This window comes from Pelophylax lessonae (assembly GCF_965119305.1).
Source record: "Pelophylax lessonae genome assembly, chromosome: 12".
NCBI lineage: Eukaryota > Metazoa > Chordata > Amphibia > Anura > Ranidae > Pelophylax > Pelophylax lessonae.
The window spans coordinates 74,945,216-74,964,662 of record NC_138779.1 but is presented as its reverse complement, the minus strand read 5'-3'; the positions used below and the strand labels follow the sequence as shown (position 1 = coordinate 74,964,662).

The 19,447-nt window shown below is 41.5% G+C and overlaps 1 protein-coding gene across 1 annotated transcript in view; it reads left to right on the top strand.

Moving 5' to 3' along the window:
* PLEKHN1 (pleckstrin homology domain containing N1) overlaps positions 1–19,447 on the top strand; it is a 73,335-nt gene that overhangs the window by 25,228 nt on the left and 28,660 nt on the right. The window contains exons 3-6 of the mRNA XM_082274340.1: positions 11,084–11,227; positions 15,209–15,289; positions 18,023–18,116; positions 18,789–18,913. Coding sequence (XP_082130466.1) covers positions 11,084–11,227; positions 15,209–15,289; positions 18,023–18,116; positions 18,789–18,913 — 444 coding nt within the window. The remainder of the gene's footprint in view (positions 1–11,083; positions 11,228–15,208; positions 15,290–18,022; positions 18,117–18,788; positions 18,914–19,447) is intronic.

Here is a 19,447-nt window from a genome sequence, read left to right as displayed (position 1 = left end):
AATGGGCACTAAACGAGATTGAACAGTCGGTGTGGCCACCTTTTTTAGATTCAGATCCAAGTGCAAATTCATAAAAATACATGAATATCCAGCCGAAAACCTTTTCCTTAGATTTGGATATACAGTATATGTATGCAAAACTAGAAAAAAAAAAAGTTTTTGGCTTGACTACACCTTAATGTTTTTTAATACATGACTGGATTAAATTGTGCTTTTCTTAAATATCTGCCTAGAGTTCAGCATTACTAGATGCGTACTATTCATTTGAAATGCATGAATATCTCTTCATTATTATTTTATACGATCAGCTTATTTGCTGTCCTTGTATTGCCCTTTAGGACAAGCCAGCTGTATCACTCCAGTGTTTTAATTGGCTCGGGACTATTGTTCTTTTTGGTATTTATCTTGGGACCTATTCTAACATGTGTAATAGGCGTTAGGAGGAGCCCCCCCTGCTGTAAACTCGAAATGTTCTGGACATAACTGCCATTTCTGGGCAGGTGGGCTCCATTAACCCAGGACATTTACTGTGTGGATGTTATTTATGTCAATTTAAACTTTTTTTCAAATTGATAAAAAGATTGTGAATTACTTGGTAGAAAGAACATCCATGCATGTTTATTCACAACAGGAGATATACACGATAGCAGCAGCCATATAGCCCAGCCTGAGGTAATCTTTAAGTGTGGCCTAATTGACCGTAAAGGCTGAGCGGAGATTGCATGCTGTTGGCAATCCTAGGCCTCATGAAATAGTCTGAAAGAAAACTGTCTGCTATTCCCATACCAACCAGTAGGATTCTTCCATTTTTTTTTAAATCTAGTCTATGCAGTAGTACAAGCTACAAAGGTTGGTTATGCTGTATGGGTATATGGACCTAAGGCCTGATACTTCAAACCAAAGGCATACAGAAAGGAGCACCAGTACAAACAAGTGGCCACTGCCCCCACCTAGAACTATTTTTTGCAGCAAGGGGCACTGGAAGGGCGATGTATGTCAGTGCCGGGTCACATTTGTGCGATGTGGGAACGCTGCGAATATGCAGCGTGATCCTGCATCGCATCCGTACCTCTGGCAGTTCACACTGCCATATGCGATACGCAGGGGGTGTACAAACCGAAAGAAGCACCAGACCAAAACATGGATGAAAGAGTCCAAATTTTTTTTTTTATAGCCAGAAAAGTTAACCATCCCCTGTGCTACCTGCAGATAGCATTAGCTGACCTTTCTCTGGGGGTTCAGTTGATCAGATTTAAAAAGCTTGTGTGACCACAGATTTAAAAAGCTTGTCTGACCACAAACGTTCACCGACATTTGTGAGTGCTGGAATGTTTTTTGCCCATGCTGCCTTTTTTTTTTTTTTTTTTCCCCCCCCCTTTCCAGTAGCATAGACGTTGTTGGCTATGCGATGCATTCATGTTTATGGATGTCTTTTAGACTGTTTTGCCTGAAGATGATCACATTGTAACTACCGGTGTGCCCTTTTTTTGTGTATGGGTGCCCTTAGGGCTTCACCATGCCAGGTTGTTGATTGCACTGCTACAACCCAGAATTGTCCCCCAGATGGGCTGTTTGGCCATTCATGTTCACAACTCTAATGATCACAGTTTGATTCCAAATTCTCACTTTTTTAGCGGTGGACAGTGTCAGCTCTTGGTTATGCAAAAGCCTGGTTAGGATAGCTTGTGCAAAGAGCTGTCCAGACTTGAGAGGCTGGCTGTTTATGCATGCATTGTCTGACCACTCTTGGCGCTAGCTACATGCAGAGAAATCCGTAACTGTAATTTTTAGAGGTTTAGAGCAATGAAGAGGGGATAGGTGGGGAGCAGGTCTTCACTATTGGCTTATTGTGGCGCTAACCAGATTAATGGGGTCTTGTTTTCTTACCTGTCCAGGATGCTCGTTCAACCTGACCGTCTTTTCTTAGTGAACTCAGAGGCCTTCAATAGCCATAAAATTGTCATCCAATAAGATTGGTTGATTACCAGGGTCCGAGATATTCATTTTATTGTATGAGTTTGATTCCTCATGTTAGGCACCTGAGTTTTCTGATTATTAGTTTAGCTTGCAGAATGGCCGGTAGGCCACCCTCTACCTGCCTGTGGACCAAACAAAAGGAACCAAGATTCAGGCAAAAAAGTTGACCCAAGATTTTTATAAAGCTGCAGACCTGATATCCGTTTTCCCTGATAGAGTATGGTTGACTACACTTTGATTTCTTTTTCCCTCCCTCTGTGTATATCATTACATTCAGTTGTGTGTATCCAGGATAATTTGATTTAGTCATCCTTGTAGTGCCTTATTGGTAATGACATACTGTACAATGGAGAGTTGGGCATTCCTTGGTGGGGTGGGCTGTTCCTTTCTCCAGTTCCACATTCCGCTGTGCAGCTGATCATCTAAGATCTTAGCCAGAGCTTGGGGAACCTGAATGTTGTAGGCGCGGACGCTTCCAGATTTGTGACCTGTGATCTATGTAATTGTATGGGTGTGAAAGAATCGCCCAATTATACATTCCTCTGATTTTCAGCTATTGACAATTTATTTGTCTCTTAAGAATATATGCATTTCAAGTTGGCAACAAGCTTGCGAGTGACAATCCTTCTCAATTCACACCTGTGTTTGGTCACAAGTTATCGAAGGAGAGAAGTTTGTAGCAGAGAAAGATAACATTGATGTAGCGCAAGATTCATTTGTAGCTGCCAGATACAAAAAAAAAAAAAAAAAAACACTTCTTAGCGACAAATCCCAGCGACTTTGTCAGATGATGCCAGCTACAAATCGCTGGCATTAGTGATTTGTAGCAGCGAGTAACTGCTACAAAAGCAACCATCTGATATGCCCTAAAGCAGTGATGGCAAACCTTGGCACCCCAGATGTTTTGAAACTACATTTCCCATCATGCTCAACTATACTGCAGATTGCAATCAGCATCATGGGAAATATAGTTCCAAAACATCTGGGGTGCCAAGGTTCGCCATCACTGCCCTAAAGCATTGTACTCTGTACACCAGGATGTACATTGAGCATGAAATATGGAATCCCAATGGGTTAAGGACTTTTTATTATACATAATCAGTGACTTTTTTCTGGTTGCTCTTCCTTTTGGTCTTTTCGCTTGACCATCCACATTTGCTGAGGATGGCACCCATATCTGAGTGGCACTAGATGTGTGTGAATGGATCCTAATGTAAAATGTAAGAATGTCTGAAGGCAAGGAAATGCTGGTACTGTACAAGTTATAGAATGCTCCATTGACCACTTGTATTACCGTTTATTCATAGTATGGAGCATTATTTCTTATTACACACAAAGACCTGGACGCCTGGACATAGTGGGGGTTGATTAGTAAAACTGGAGAGTGAAAAATCTGGTGCAGCTCTGTTTAGAAACAAATCGGCTTCCCAAGTTTTTTTTTTTTTTTCATTTATTTCATTTTATTAGTTTTTTTTTTTTTTTTTTTTTTTTTTTTTAAAGCTTAATTGAGTAAGCTGAAGCTAGGAGCTGATTGGCTACCATGCACAGCTGCACCAGATTTTGCACTCTCCAGTTTTACTAAATCAACCCTCATGTCTTCTAACTGGTCTAGCTTCACTAATGTGAGTTGTAATTGGTGATTAGGGGTTACTGGTTGTGTGTGAATGGATCCCTAATGCAAAATGAAAGAATGTCTGAGGCCAAGGAGATGCTTCTTGACTATACTGTATAGTGGTATGAGAGGTATGGAGCATTTTATTGACCACTTATATTACCTTTCTTCATGATAAGAAGCATTATTACTTATACGCAAAGACGTGGGCACCTGAGCACAGCATCTCCTACCGGTCTGGCTTCAGTAATGTGAATTTTGATTTTTAGGGGTTGATGCTCTTTGCTTTTCTGTTTATTGAAATATTAGCTTAACAGGTAAAAATTATACGAACCATAGAAGCTTCATCCATCATATCTATATTTTAACAATGTAATAGTAAAGGCCATATACACGTCTTGTCTCAAAGCATCTTTAATTGTGTAAATGAACAATGTTACATTGGTGATGGCTTCAGGTATAAAGATCTGAAAATACAAACTGATATAAAATGAATTAAATTTAACAATGGGTTGATTCTGATGTTCCTAGGACAGTGGTCCTCCTTGAGGTGGGTAAAAATTAAAGAAGGAAAGAAAAGCTTTTGTTTCCTCCCTGGGCCTCAGCAATCCAGTGAAGAATAATAAATCCACATATCCCTGCATTTTGTATCTTGCACTGATTATTGGCTAAGGCTCAAGCACATTAACCTAATTATTTGCACCATTGGAAAACCCATCTATCGCTGTCCTACACCTTCCACTTGTCTTGCAGCTTTAGACCCCGTTCACACTGGGGCGACCTGTCAGGCGACCTGGTCACCTGACAGGCGCCGTAGGTCGCCTGCCATAGAGAAGCTATGGACCAGTTCTAATAGGAGACACAAGTCGCTCCGACTTAGAAAAAGGGTCCGGAGCTTCTTTGGGGCGACCTGCATTGACTTCAATGATATGAAGTCCGTGCTGGCCGCTCCAAGGTCGCGGTGCGAGCTGCGCACCGGGACCTGTGAGGTCGCCCCGGCAAGTCAGATCGCTCATATGTGAACCGGCTCTTAGTTGGCTATAGACTCCGGGCAGCTGCTGAACTCTGTACTGCACTGGTGCCATTGCTTGGTAATCCGTTCTGATAACTAGGGATGCACCGATCCGATATTCGGATCGGATATCGGCCCCGATACGGGCAAAATAGCTAGGTCGGGGGATCGGTAAAATTAACAGATCCACGGGCCGATCCGGTTTTGCTCTTTATAGCTTGTGAGGGAGTAGAGAACAGCTGTCATAAAAAAAAAAAATAAAAAAAAAAGAGCCTTCTGCAAATGCCTTTCAACTCTCCCAGTTAAGTAAACGCAATGATTGCAATGTATCTTTTCCTTCTGTCTGCCGGAGGAGGGAAGTTTAGTGCCGGTTCACACTTATGCGATGCGGGAAGGCTTCGAATTCGCAGCCTGTTCCCGCATCGCAAACGCACCCTTGGCAGTTCACACTGCCATATGCAATATGCTGGGGGTGTCAATGAAATGTTAACGACACCCCCAGTTTGATCGCATATCGCAGTGCGATCTTTACAGTTCGCACAGGATGGTTCACACAAGTGTGAACCACTGTGCGATCCAATCCTGATGCGGCTAAAAAAAAGGGTCATGTGCGACTTTGCTGCGGGTGCAGTGCGAATTTAGCCATACAAATTGTATGGCTGAATTCGCACCGCACAGGCGATCGCCGCAGCCGCACTAGTGTGAACCGGCACTTAATCTCTTAAAGACTAAACCCATAACATTTTAGATTTTGAATGCACAATGTTATAAGGTATCTACCGATACCAATACCGATCCGGTTATAAGCTCACAAAACAGTACTTCTGGATTGGACTCGGGATCTGCGATTTCACAAAGCAAAAGATCGGGACCAAAAAAGTCGGACCTGTGCATCCCTACTGATAACATCTTTTATAGCACCATACCTGGCGTTAGAGGCTATTTAATCTTCTGCACGTGAAAACTAACAATAGGGTTTCTGCCCAGAAGAGCTTGCAGAATAGAAGACGTGGAATAAAAAAAGCGATGCTTCGGTGCTGTTCTTTTTGTTTATCAAATGCCGGTGAATTGAGCAGTTCCCTTTCCGAAGAGACGACTATTAATATACCATCATTCTGTTTGCTTTCAAACACACAAGATTTGTTTTTCTTGGTAATCTGTTAGCATTTTGACAACAATCTGTCTGTCAACTGGCATAGAGAGAGGATTAGCCGGAGTTATACATAGCAGACATAAGGTGTGGCGGGTGCTTTTCTTACCTCTTTCTATTGTCTCATGAGTTAAGCGCACAGGTAGGTAATGTCCCTGTCACATTTGTGTCAAGTTACTGCATCCTTCAACACATTCAGGGTCTAAAACTGCTAAAGAAATATAGAAATTTGTGTCTGTTGTGATAGCTGTCACAGAGGTTCCAGGTGCTCTCTGCTGGTTAGATAACGAAATATAATGCCTAGTAACACATGATGAGAATATCGGACGAACAATATCATGCAAAAATATTCGAAGAGACAAACCCAAACATTTTTCTCGGAAGATAACAGAACAAAGGTTTTCCTGTAATTAGTATAGTATTTATCGGTATATTAAAAAAAATTTGACCAAGACTACACATGCGCGGAAACAAAAGAATACATTACAACACTTACGAAGTTACATTCTGTCTTAGGCCTCTTTCACACGGTCCGCCTCCGTAGGCGGATCCGTGTTGCTCAGCGGGGATCGATCCGCGATCCCCGCTGAGCCGGCGGATGACAGCTCCGTCTCCGCTTGCAGTGCGGAGAGGGAGGTGTCTCAGCCCCCGCTGCCCTCTATGGGGGATCGGATGAGAGCGGACCGCCTGTCCGCTCTCATCAGATCCGATCCGATTACTGAACGGATGGAAAAATAGGGTTTCCATCCGTCCAGATTTCACGGACAGGATCGGATACGGATGGCAGCGGGTGTCAGCGGACGTGTCTCCGCTGACACCCGCTGCCCCATAGAGCTGCATGGAGGATCCGATCAGATCCGCCTAAAAAACTGACAGGCGGATCTGATCGGATCGCCCGTGTGAAAGAGCCCTTATGAGGATTTTTGCAACTTATGTAACCTAGCTGCATTAGGTTCGTCGGTACGAATCCCAAACACTGCACTACCTGTATGGGGTTTGCATGTTCTCCCTGTGCCTGCGTGGGTTTCCTCCGGGTACTCCAGTTTCCTTCCACTCTCCAGAGACATGCTGATAGGTTAATTGGTGCTTGTTTAAATTGACCATAGTGTATGTATGAATGTGAGGGACCTTAGATTGTAAGCTCCTTGAGGGCAAGGACTGATGTGAATGTACAATATGTATGTGTAAAGTGCTGCATAAATTGATGGCGCTATATGATGTGAATGTACAATATTGACGGCTCTATATAAGTACCTGTAATAAATAAATGATTAAAGCGGAGTTCCACCCAAAAGTGGAACTTCCGCTTTAGGGAGTCCTGACCCCCCGACATGCCACATTTGGCATGTCATTTTTTTGGGGGGGGGGAGCGGGTACCTAGTTTTGACAGGTACCCGCTCCCACTTCCGCTCGGAGCGCCGCGGCGCCCTGAGCGGAAGTTCTCCTCTCCCCCTCCCTCCCTGCAATCTTCTGGGACACGTCAGAGGTACCAGAAGATTGCCGGTGTAACGTGAGAATTCCCTACCCCTCGTCACTTCCGGCCAGAAACAGCTGAGCAGCGCAGCAGTGCGCATGCTCAGAGCCCCGGATACCTAAAGGAAGAACAGAGGAGCTTACTAGTCCGCATGCGCACTAGTATGAAGAGATCACGGTGTACCGTGAAAAAAAGCTACCGACGCGGCGCTTACATAAAACAGCTGTGCGGAAATACGAGTCATCTCCGCTCCTGTCCCCGTCACTTCCCTGCTCTCGGCAAGTAAATATAAAAGCGGCTTTCGGCTCCGTGATTTATGTTTTCATACAGCCGCCGCCGCTTTTATATTTACTATCCGAGAGCAGGGAAGTGACCGGGACAGGAGCGGAGATCACTCCTATTTCAGCACAGCTGTTTTAATGTACCCGCTGCATTACATACAGTGCCGAGCACCGGAAGTGACGAGGGGTAGGTTTTTCTCACGGGTAGGTAATTCTCACGGAACACCGGCCAATCACGGCGCGCAGCGCGACTCGCGCATGCGCAGTGGGTACCCGGCTGTGAAGCCGCAAACTGTAACAGCCGGGTGCCCACAGCAGTGATGCCGGCGCCGAGGGAGAGGATCGAGGCTTCCGGCGGCCGCATCGCTGGACCGTTGGACAGGTGAGTAAATGGCTGGAACTCCGCTTTAAGTAACCAATTTGTTTTCTTTATGAAACTAGCATGCAAAAAAAAAGACGATATTCTCATCGTGCATTTTTAGGCTTTCCAGTAGACATTAAATGGAAGCCTGAATGAATGAACATGTTTTGTTGAAGGTTTGTTTCTCTAAATACGGCCATTATATATATATATATATATATATATATATATATATATATATATATATATATATATATATATATATATATATATATATATATATATTATAAATGGTGCCAAAAGATTGTTCTGTAGAGCTGGAATGTTTTTTTCTAATTTTCTTTTTATTGAAATTTTTTATTTTTTTTATTTTACATGTCCACCTTGTACATCATTTTTGATATCTAGCACCACTGCAGGCATATGTTTTCAACAAATGATATTGGAGAGACTTGTCTTTTCTTTAGAGAATATTAATACTATTTTTTTGGAATGGTCTTTTGCCATAATAAGCCATCCCTAGCTTGGTAAACCATACTTTTTTTTTTTGTCCAAGTATCCTAAAACTAGCCAAAGACACTAGGTCTGTTTTGAGACCATTACTTCCTTTAACCTGAATGGTCGCATTGGGGGACTATTCCTGTTTAGTCCTGGTTAGTCCTTTGAAGAGAATGACCACTATTCTTCCAGATAAGCTGTAGCTAGTGGTGTCTGCAGGTGCCCCTTAGATTTTAGTTTGTCCCCTGATCCAGCCGAAAAATGACTAGATTGAGAGACTGTCATCTAATGTCTCTGGGTTCTTAAAAAAAAAATTGCCAAAACAACACTTCTTTTGTTCACCAATTTTTGGTATTGGGGGAAATAAAGCTGTCCGCAACAACCAAATTCAAGCTCGGATTATTTTGCCACAAGACAACAGCTGATTGGTCTTTTGTCTACAACATGCTTTTTTGCTGTACGCCTATTTTATTTATTCTTTTTTATTATTTATTTATTTTATTTTTTTAGATCTTCTCAATTTTTTTTTATTTTTATATCTGGTTCAATTATTGACCTGCTTGTACAGCTGGAATCAGAGCTGACTTGACATTCATATCCAGTTTCAGCCTACAGAGCTGGACAGTTTAGTTGTTAAACCTATGTGTCCTTAGAAACTGATACAGCAGATCACCGTCTTGGGGAAAATGAGTTTAGGAAATAGGAAAGCAGAATTCAATAAAAAGTGAGCCGGGTCCCAGTTCTCCCAGGACTTTTATTTTTTCTGTTTACAATTTGACACGCAACCAGAAACCTGATAACGCACCGATAGAACTGTGTAGTGTCATCCGCTTGCACTAGAAGACCACCCTTGAGCCACTGCAAAAAATGCCCTGGGATTAGCGGGTCAGCATAAGGGAAAGGCATGTAGACACGATCAGCACAGGGATCTGAAACCAAACACTGGGTCAGACCAGTTCAGCCTTTTGAACATTATCCTGCTGACCGTAAAAATATTATCAAGATGTGCTGCTAGATATAACTCTTTTATTGCTATGCTAGAAATGCAAGCCATAATGGAAATAGTTCCAGGTATCTTCATTTGTTTAGGTAAGTACTTTCATAAACTGCATAGAAATAAACGAAGCCCATCCTGACAGAAAAATGGAGGCAGCCATTGTATTTTGGAAATGGCAGTTGCCTGGTTGCTGCCATTCTAGGCCTATCTCTAAATCCTAGACATGGAGTAATTATGCAGATAAGGAGAGTTCTGTGCTGCTCCAGGTGAACTGTAAAATCTCTGTACTGAAAGTGTAGCACAAGGATGCCCGGTTTCAGGATGAGGATAGTTCCTACTCAAACCTGGTCTAAGTAACCGCTGTCTTTGGCGTAAAATGCGTTACCTGGTTTGAGTAAACATTGTCCTTAGCATGAAATGCGTCACCATTTATTGTCCCTGTGGTGTCTGTGATGGTTTTTATGCAATAACAATAAAGTAATTGAGGAGTGCAGCAAATTCCAGATCCTTTTTTTCTTGTATGCAGATAAGGACTTTTAGCGACATTGACTCTGTGTATTTAAGCCATTGGGTTAGAATGACAGTCGGGTAACTAGCATTTTTAGAAGGAGGTTAACCGTGGCATTATTAGTTAATTTAAAGGGTCAGCAAAACCTTAAGCCCAGCTTCAGGCTGTTATTAAATTTACTCAAGCAACTGCAGATGAACCAGAATGAGAGCAGGCTGTCTCTGTCCCCCTGTGCAATGCTGGTCCTGCATTAGTTGTGTTGACATCAGAGAGCCCTGACTGGTTGGGCAGCAAAGTGAAGTGGCTTTTGGGGGCCAGTTGTGTAACAATGAAGATGCCTGCAGGTGCAAGGTAAAAAGTAATTTAGTATCTTTTCTCTTAAACCCTAGCCAAACACTGGCCTAGGAATCTCTTATACAAAACTTCATATCCCTCTGATTTTCTTTTGAAATGTTCATTGGTTAGGAGCATCAAGTAAAGCCAACACGTTTTGGGGGGGACCTCCCCTTCCTCAGGGCTACTGTGCAAAATAGCAATAAGAAGTGAAACCTTTCATAAATATCTTCTATACATATTATAGTGACGTACATCAATAAAATAGTTGAGTATATAATAGCCATAAAATACTCTTTTCTATAAAATGGTGGCAAATTTGACAAGGTAAATCCATAAAGTATATAACATTCATGAAATATCCTAGCCAAACGAGTGCTAATCCTATGCGGTGTAGGGGAACCCACTGCATAGGTTAACCTGAAAGCAGCCCAGGGTGGGACTTTAAAGTACATGTAAACCTAAACCCAAACATCTCAGATAAGCTTTTATGTTAATCTAATTTTAAAAAATGTCAGTATTTGTAAATCTGCAGCTTTCTATAAAATATCTGGTGATCCTGCCATGAAGTTCCTTGCTCAAACACTTCTTTTTTTTTTTTTTTTCGAAGGGAGACAACACTGTTCCATTGCCAGCCTATCACACAGACTTCTGATGAAGTCTACAAGTAGCTGGTTCAACACACAGTATGCAGGCATGGTCCACGGTTGTCACCATCAGGAAACTGGTCCTGAGAAATGCTATGTAGCTAGAGCTGGGGTGCATGCATGTTTTGGTTGTGCAGTATTGGTAATATTGGTATATTGCGTTCTGGATGTATAAGGGGGGCTTCTTTGAAATGACTGTGCATTTAAAATCTTTTGTAATTTTTTTTTCATAGGACTTTAATTATGATGTACAAAAGGATAATGTGGACCAAAGATTCCTTAGCATCTTCCGTAAGGGGAAGAAGAAGACAATTGTTCGGAATATGGGGCAGATGATTCACTATTCCAAGGTCAAGTTCCGCTTCCAGCATAATCAGGTAAATTAATATATATCTTTTGTGTCACTGCCTCTTTAAATCCATATGTTTTATCCATATCCATGTACTTTATAGATTTGTGGAATTTTAGAAGTGTGGTGTGTGTGCGCGTGTATGTATGTATGTATGTATGTATGTATGTATGTGTGTGTGTGTATATGTGTATGTGTATATATATATATATATATATATATATATATATATATATATATATATTAGGAGAGGTTAATGCCCCCCCATATGTAAAACTATATAATGAAATCCTTGAATGTAGGAGACCTTGACTTCTTTGAAGGTATCCATTGTTCCTGCAATCTAAAGAGAGTAAAGCAAGTTACAAAGACCCCTATACTACTGAATATTGGTGCACGAAACAAGTAGAACTATATGCCTCCTGTTAATTATCCAAAAATATATCCCAGTTCAAACTTCTCATCTTATGGAAATGACATAAGGGCATATGCTACAGATTATGGGGTCGTGTATTTAAATCTAAACCCCCAGGAAAACATCTGAACTTGCATTTGAAATATGTATTTGACAACTGTTTTTAATAAGCCAACGGATTTATAATTCTGTGCAGCCAGATTTCTGACCTGGGCACTACTGGTAGACAGCACATTCAGATCCTCAATCTCAAGTGCTGCAACAGTTCAGCTTTGCTTAGAATATTTGGTGAATTTGAGATTCACCGCATTATCAATATGTCCCTATGACTCTACTATGCATGGCTCTGAGAGATGGCGTGTAATTATGCATACATGACTTTATATTGCAGACTGAGGTGTGTTATCGATCTTTTTAATGATAATCTAACGTAATAAGAGGCAATTGCAGTTTTTTTCCCAAGGTCATAAACCTTAGAAATGTTTGGTATTTCCCTCAGGCGGATGTAAGGTGCATCGTTTACATTAATGGAAAAGATAATCCCTCAGGCAGTAGGCAGTTGATTTACATATAATCTCCTTGTTGTATCAGAATCTGCCTTTCTAAACTCCCTTTAGAAGATGAAGGGTTAATGGGATCAGCTGTTTGCAGAGGCCGTGCGTTATGCATCACTCATATCTTTATACAAGTCCTGCCCTACGTGTGTGTGTGTGTGTGTGTGTGCGCAGCACCCTGCGTTGTTACCTGTGACTCACTTCCGATCACTGACATCGCTGTCTTGAACCTTGAGCTCCCGTCTGGATGATTCGGCACTGTGTGTGTGTGAGCGGATTTAATAAAACCCATCCCTTTTTTTGTTTTTATTGATAATCGCCTTCAGTTCCATTATCAGGACGTTTGGCAGACTTGCTGATAATGTATTGTAAGTTATTGGGCGGCTTTAAAGTGAATGTGTATCAATGTTTTTTAGGTTTAGGTGATATGCAGCAAGTTCTGAAGCCATTAGATTAGCATAAAGGCCAAGCAGGAACAGGGCAGCCAAGTCAGCTGTCTTGCCTCTCAGCACAGGTTAAAGCCAGCCATAGATGTATCGAAATTCGACCGGTTCAGCAGGGACTTGCTGAATTTCCATCCATCTATAGGCAAGTCTTGTTGTACAGAAGGTGATCACTCGACTGCCTTCTGTACAACCAGCCCATTGGAAAATTGTTACTTGATTAGTGCCGCCAACTATGATGATGACGGTATATCCCCGCCGTCAGAATGCAATAGCTTCGCAGGAGGGATTCCTTGAATGTGTGGATGGGGGAATCTATTTAATTTTATTTTGTTCAACCTGCTGATTAAATGAAAAAAAATGAAATCTTGTATGGCCTGCTTACTTTCAGAACAGGCTTCTTGTTAACACATCAAAGCCTCTTATGGTCCACTAAGGGCTCGTTCACACCAGCCCTGTTGGGAAACATTACCTAACACAGTCTTAAGACCAAGACAAGGCAGTTTGCCCTGCGTCCTTTTGTTTCAATTCACACCTTTTGCATTGGTGTGTGCTAAAAAAAAAAAAAAAAAAAAAAGGTAGGATGTGCTGCATTTTTGCACAGCACATTGCGATGCACTGCACCGCATTGAACCGCACAAGCTACGTAGAGCAGTGGCTGCCAACCTTTCAGACCTCACAGACCACTAAATTCCCAATTTTGAATCCCGCGGACCACTAACATGAATTTTACATGCCTCTAACACACAATGCATTGGCTCTCTGCCCCCCTCCCTCCGGATAACACTGCTGCCTTATACACACACAATGCTCTGGCTCTCTGCCCCCCTCCCTCCAGATAACACTGCTGCCTTATACACACACAATGCTCTGGCTCTCTACGCCCCCCCCTCCCTGCACTCTGCATCACACTGCTGCCTTACACAAACTCCTCATTGGATTATTATTATTATACAGGATTTATATAGCGCCAACAGTTTGCGCAGCCCTTTACAATATGAGGGAAGACAATACAATTCAATACAGGAGGAATTGGACGGCCCTGCTCATTAGGATCTCACCTCCTTATCCATGTGCTTGAGCTCCATGCTCCCTCCCACAGTCTGTGATGAGCGCTGCCATTGGAAAGTCTCCTCCTTCTTTACCTTCTGCTCTCAGCAATCATTGAGAACCGCACTGGAAACAACATTTGGTGGTAAACATTGGCCACACTGTTGATTTGTGGCAGAACCCATGGAGACCACCAACATTTTCTCGTGGACCATAAGTGGTTTGTGGACCACTGGTTGGCGACTGATGGCGTAGAACATAACCTAATGCACTTCCACTGGTGTGAATGGGCCCTTCAGCAGAGCAGTCCATTTCCAACCCGTGCTCTGTAGTGGTGGGCAGGAGCAACTTGTTCCCAGTCAATGTACACATAGTGGTGGGAGGCTGCAAGCCATACTGATGGAAACATAGCTTTTATATAGTAAAGTGACCCGCCATATTAGCACAATGACTAATAAAAGTTCTGTTACCCTTAAAAGTAATTAATGGAAAACCAGACCTGCTGAGCTCTAACTTTTTTCAGTGAATTTTTTTTTTTTTTTTTTTTTTCTTTTTGATCCCTTAATTTTTTAGTTTTTTAGGCTGTTCTATATCTTGACCATGTCTTGTTTACATATAAAACCATATAAAATGACCTAGCATGGCATCTCCATTGTACTGTAGATAAGGGTGTTATCCTGTCCTAGGGTAACTATGGTCATTTACTGTGCTGTATCTATAGAGGAGCAGTGTTGTCTCCCTAAAACAAGAAGTGTTTTAGGAGTAAAGATCACACCTCCACTCCTCTTCTCCATTACATAAGGGTAGGTGTTCTGTAGTCCTTTTAAAGATGGCTGGGAACAATGTACCTAATAGTAATGCAGCCGAGGCAGAGAACACAGGAAAGTATCAACTTGCAAGATTTCTGGCAGGGACTATCGAACAGCCATAACAGACTGATTTAATTTCTATGAATGTATCAGACCAAAGGGCAACAAAGATCATTGTTAAAGTTTGCATACATTTAAAAAGGAGATTGCTGATATTTTCACCTTTTCATTCTGCCAGTAACACCATTCCTGTTCTGGGTGACAGTTTTTGCACATTTTTTTTGCACTTTCTAATTGAACAAGCCATATAGTGCTATTTTAGTCAGGGTTGTGTTATAAAAATCTATCTCTGTTTTAAAGCAGAGTGTCGTCTAATACGATAAGTACAATACCATAGATTTGGGAAACCTTATAGATGAAATCCTTTCTGCTGTTAGGCTTACGAAGTGGTTCATTGGTTATTTTTAAATATTTAGCATTATTAAAACACGTTTTTAAGGATTTTAAGAAATCTAATCATGGCATAGTTCAAATATAACTTGGAATTTAAAGTTTCTGTATGTTTTGTTTGTTTTAGAATAACCAATGCCTCACCGAAACCACTTACCAGTTCAAATATTGTTCCAGGGCTAGGTGGTCCATTTCTATCGAGGTGGCTCCGCATTTATTAACCAGTCTGTCTTGTTCCAGAGGTTATTCTATGTGACAATGAACTCTTTTCTTTTCCAATTGTTCCAGGATATCAGTGACTGTTACTTGGAATTGTTTGAGTCCCACCTGTACTTCCAGTCTCGTGGTCCCACCGGTTTGACATATCAGGTATGACACCCCTTCATAGTAATGAATAGCATTGCCTCATCAGCAGGCTTTGGGAATATTTGAACACGGCAGAAACAAAAAGGGACTTCTTGTATTTCCAGACAGACAAATCCTGCTCAAATATCTCTTGACCTTTCACCCCCCAGGGTCACATCCATTACAGGAGTTTACACAACACTAATGCTCATTCTTTATCTGAGCCCTGAGAAACTCGCTGACTCTTTCCAGGATCTTCTGAAAACATAAACATATTTTGAGTTGGCTGTTTGTGGTGCCATACGAGGTTTAGATCTTGCATTGTGTGTTGTCAGTCCCAGCGTGAAGAATTTGACTGTTTTTTGTCACTCGTTTATCATCTAACAAGCATTGCACTGCTTGGATATCAGTGAGGCTTATGGGTCATGGTTTGATGCCACACACACACAACAGACAAGATTAAAGCTTTTACCACATGGGAAATGTCTGACGTGGTGCTACGTAACCAGACAGTACTGCTGCTGTCCAATGACTTTGAATTTTATTCATTTACACACTTTTCTTAACAATAATTATAGACCACTACAAAATTCTGCAGTTAATGGCGATTACTCTGGGAACATACAACCCATGTAGCAAATAACACTTTTCTAAAGCCAACATTTGGGTGCTAAAGTGCCCCAAAGCTGGTCATTTCTGTTGCAATCTTTATATTTAGATTTCAAGTAACAACAAAAACATTATAAAGTAGCAAAGTCAAGTACAATAAGGAATCGGTAGTCCTTGTATAGGAAAATGGCGACATCAACTTAGATAAAGGATGTTGGGTTTAGCCAGTGTCCCATGAAAAGTTTGTTAGTAGGTATGAAAAGCTATGCCAACTATGAAGAGTCCCTTATAGTACAGCCGAGATCATGAATGTGTTCAGAACGCTGGAAACCGAGACGCTGACAAGTGATGTGTGCCACCAAATGTGCATACAAGCAAAGCCTCATAGATATGTAGAGGAGCTTAAACCACTTCCAGATATTAAACTACCAAACAAAGCATTGCTAAGGCCTGATGCGAACAATTTTTGGTTTTTAAGCAAGAGCAGTGTAATATGGAAAAGGGGAACACTGGAGAACAGTGATTACAGCAATGGATCGACTTGGGTACAAATAGCCTGCCAATACATAAATCAAATCTCGCTGGTCCCTGCTGAACTGGCCGAGAGTCAAACCATCTATGGCCGGCTTAAGTCTAAGGATGCTGATATCAAGAAAACTCAAGGTACTTATCCTAGTTTTTTAATTAATACATATCTGTAATAACTAGTAATTTTGTAGCCTTCTGGAGTTCACCTTTAGGCCCCTTTCACACTTGTTTTTGGTTGTTTTATTGGTTGGGGGGGTTTCCCTCCTTCCTTTTTCACACATTTCAAAGTGACAATACATAATTGCCCTTCCTACATCAGAACAATAGCACTATAAAACACTGCCCTGTCCTATTGTCCATAACATAGATGGGTGTGGTTCTGCTTCCTAGCAACAGGACAAGACACCGCTACCTGTAGGAGTTTTTTTGACCGGGGGGGGGGGGGGGGGATGCAAAAGGGTTATAGTGATGGCTATTTAAAAAAGCACAAGATTTTAAAGCTGCGTAGGGTTCTTGAAAAGGCTGGGGCTCCTTGACTACATGGTGTAGTTTATTAAAAACTTGAACTAACCCTTTATGGCTAGGCCAACTTGCAGAGTTATTGAAAACTTATAGTTAAGGCTCCCTTCACACTTAAAAGTCGCACGATTTTAGCGCAATTTTGTTGCCGCGACTTGAAGCAAACCTCTTTGGACCGCAAAAGAGCATTAAAATTGGCCAAAAGTAGTGCAGGGACTACTTTAAAGTCGTGACTTGAAGTCGTACAGATATGAATGGTACTCATTGGAAATCATGGAGAATGACTTGTCATGCGACTTTGCTGTCCCAAATCGCAGGACAAGTTGCACAAGTGTGAAAGGGGCCTAAAGGTAAACTCCAGAAGGCTACAAAATTACTAGTTATTACAGATATGTATTCATTAAAAAACTAGGATAAGTACCTTGAGTTTTCTTGATATCAGCATCCTTAGACTTAAGCTGGACATAGATGGTTTGACTCTCGGCCAGTTCAGCAGGGACCAGCGAGATTTGATTTATGTATGGGCAGGCTAATTGTACCCAAGTCGATCCATTGCTGTAATTACTGTTCTCCTGTGTTCCCCTTTTCCATGTTACGCTGCTCTTGCTTAAAAAACAAAAATTGTTCCCATCAGGCCTCAGCAATGCTTTGTTTGGTAGTTTAATATCTGGAAGTGGTTTAAGCTCCTCTACATATCTATGGGGCTTTGCTTGTATGCACATTTGGTGGCACACATCACTTGTCAGCGTCTCTGTTTTCAGCGTTCTGAACACATTCATGATCTCGGCTGTACACAAGTCACTGACTTAAATTCTATGCATTGTTCCTCACTCAGATACTTGTTCTCCCATTTCACTTCCTTTGTATTGACACTCAGGATTATTTATAAAAGCAACCTGCACTGATGTGTAATTATCCGGGCATCAGATTTCGCGGTTTATTGCAGTTAGAGCAAAGAAAAGCGATTGCTGCTCACTTGTTTTGGGCGTTTCACGTGGCTCTTTGTCTTAGTAAATACAGCCTCCTTGCAGTTCTATATCAAATTAATTTTGAATCCCGGCCTGATGTGGTGATTCACTCTTGTCATTGGTTATTTTCCAGGGTCTGGTGCCACTGAAGGAGCTGAGCGTTTATAAATTAGAGCGATCTAAGGTTCCACCCAAGCCGGAGGAAGAACATGCTTTCCGAATCACAGGTAAAAACAACAAAAGATCAAGCCATTGTTTTTGTGGTCCATTGCTTTTATACAATATGACTTACTGCAAATGATTGTCTTTGCTGACTTGTACATCTACCTGCCATTACAATTAGCAGTACATTTTCTAGAATGTGTTGTATTGTTTTTCTTTCAACTAGATTCTTTTTGTTACGGTCCCTTCTTGTACTGTGTCCCTTTCACTGGGATAACAGTGGCTTAGTGGTTAGCTGGTTGGCATGCTTGGCTTGCAACACTCAGTTCCTATGTTTAGTGCCATCCAGGGACAGCATCAGCACAGAATTAGTACAGTCTGTTGGCTTTCCATGACATGAACACAGCTCCAGGGTTATGAGCAGCAAAAAAAAAAATTGGAAGGTAAATTGCATGCCCAACCCTTGACCTTCTCCTCATTCAAGCCCTAAAAGTTAACATAACCCCAGAATAAACCCTTAAAACTTGTGGTATCTGCAACCATAAACCCCTAAAGAGTGAAATAAAGGTCAATATATAGTGCTGGGGATGATGGGGAAGGGAGGTTGGGGTACTTAAGTGAAACTGTTGCATATGTAAGGCATTGGTTCACTTCTAAGATGTAAATTTGCAATATATTATCAGCCCTGTAGGACTTTCATGTCTTTCCATCTATTGTTCATTTCTGTCTTTGTTTAGGTCCCTTGCTCAATCCTCTAATTGTCTATTGTGCAACCCAACAAGAGCTGCAGAAATGGCTTTACCACTTAGAAAAACAGATCCAACTCAATGGAGGAAACCTGGACTCGTTACCTGTTACAGAGGTATGTCTGAGACCAAAAAGTAGCATTTTATGTGCACATCCATACTTGGGATAATGCAATTCTTGGCTTGAGCCTGGTACTAGATACACATACAGAGGTATGAGATTTATTGCTCTACTATGTTTCTTGGAACTGTTCGATGATAATTTGGACATCTGTAGGCTATACTTACTGGATCATTTGGTTTTCTTACACAGATTTTTTTCACTACTTTTTAATTTAATACCAAGGGGTGGATTTACTAAAGGCGAATAGACTGTGCACTCTGAGAGTGCAGTTGCTCCAGAACTTAGTTAATGGAGGGGAAGCTCTGCTATTTTCAATCATCCAATAATGTGCAAGCAAAAGTGCGGTTTATATTTTCCTTGCATGTGGTTGGGTATTGTTTGCAAAGTGATTCTTCATCTCATTTACTAAGTTTCGGAGTCTATTTATGCCTTTAGTAATTCCACCCCTATAGCCCTTTTTTATGATGTCTTCAACATGATGGTAGTCTTGATGTATCATCATGGTCTTATTTGTTGCTATAGGAAT